Here is a 1,046-nt window from a genome sequence, read left to right as displayed (position 1 = left end):
ATACAACAAGGATTACTCTGAATAAACAAAACAAAACAAAAATATTTTTATAACTGTACATTAATTACTTAGAAAAAGTCATGAAGTCAAATGTGCAAACGCAATAAAATTATACATGCATTTTCAATGGAAAAGTTCAAAATGGGTCATTTGACCCGTTATGGTATGTTTAGTGTTTATTACATTATCATGAAAGAATCTTATGTCGAAGAAGAGTTTTAATGATAACAACACCTTTTGACAGTTTTTAAGTATTCATTACCTTTTTTTTTTTTTTTTTATGTCAGACAAAATGAAGTGCAAAATTGTATAAGATTTACTAAAATTTTCGTTTAAACATGTTGCTGAATTATTTTCTTGTCCTTAAAAACCAATAATTTTTTTTATTCCTTTGTTAAAGGAATCAACATAGGGCCTGTTGTTGCTGGTGTCATTGGTGCTCGTAAGCCACAATATGATATTTGGGGTAATACCGTCAATGTGGCGTCTCGAATGGATTCTACTGGTCTTCCAAACCACACTCAGGTGAGTGCTCTTCGATAAGGTGGTCACTGGATTTAAGTTTTAGTTGTTAGTTAATATCATTATTTTTTATAAACTTATTTATGATTTATAGTATAAATAACATTTTAAACACAAATGACTCAATGTGAAATTTTTTTTTCTTGAGGAAATCTGAGCTGTACTCCTGTTTCCACTTCAAATCGGTCTGATTTTTTTGCCATTGATTCTGACCATCCTATATACTTTTCAATATAGGCTTAGGATAACCTGAGTCAGGTTAATGGGAACTACTTTATTCTCTAAAGATTTTTTGAGTTCTACCTGCAGTACCCTATCAAATGCCTCCGAGATGTTTAGGAAAGGGAGGTGAATCTTCTTGTCCATTTCAATAAACTTGTCAATAAACAAAGGGTGAAAATATTGTCCTGTGTTTGTCGGCAAGGCATAGATGCTGCTTGTTCTTCCTGAAGCTCATATTCCCCTATTCTTCTTAAGTTTCTTTCTTGTATTCTGGAGTACAACCTCAGAATTAAGGATGATAG

General features: G+C 31.9%; 1 protein-coding gene across 1 annotated transcript in view; it reads left to right on the top strand.

Annotated features, from left to right (window-relative positions):
* Positions 1 to 1,046, top strand: part of rut (rutabaga) — a gene marked incomplete at its 5' end in the record, with an annotated part of 28,804 nt that overhangs the window by 24,561 nt on the left and 3,197 nt on the right. The window contains 1 exon segment of the mRNA XM_067050285.1: positions 401 to 525. Coding sequence (XP_066906386.1) covers positions 401 to 525 — 125 coding nt within the window.

This window comes from Halyomorpha halys, unplaced genomic scaffold (genome assembly GCF_000696795.3).
Source record: "Halyomorpha halys isolate HHAL.00 unplaced genomic scaffold, Hhal_1.1 Scaffold60.1, whole genome shotgun sequence".
Taxonomy (NCBI): domain Eukaryota; kingdom Metazoa; phylum Arthropoda; class Insecta; order Hemiptera; family Pentatomidae; genus Halyomorpha; species Halyomorpha halys.
The sequence above is the reverse complement of the archived record's forward strand: the minus strand, read 5'-3'. Positions and strand labels throughout refer to the sequence as shown.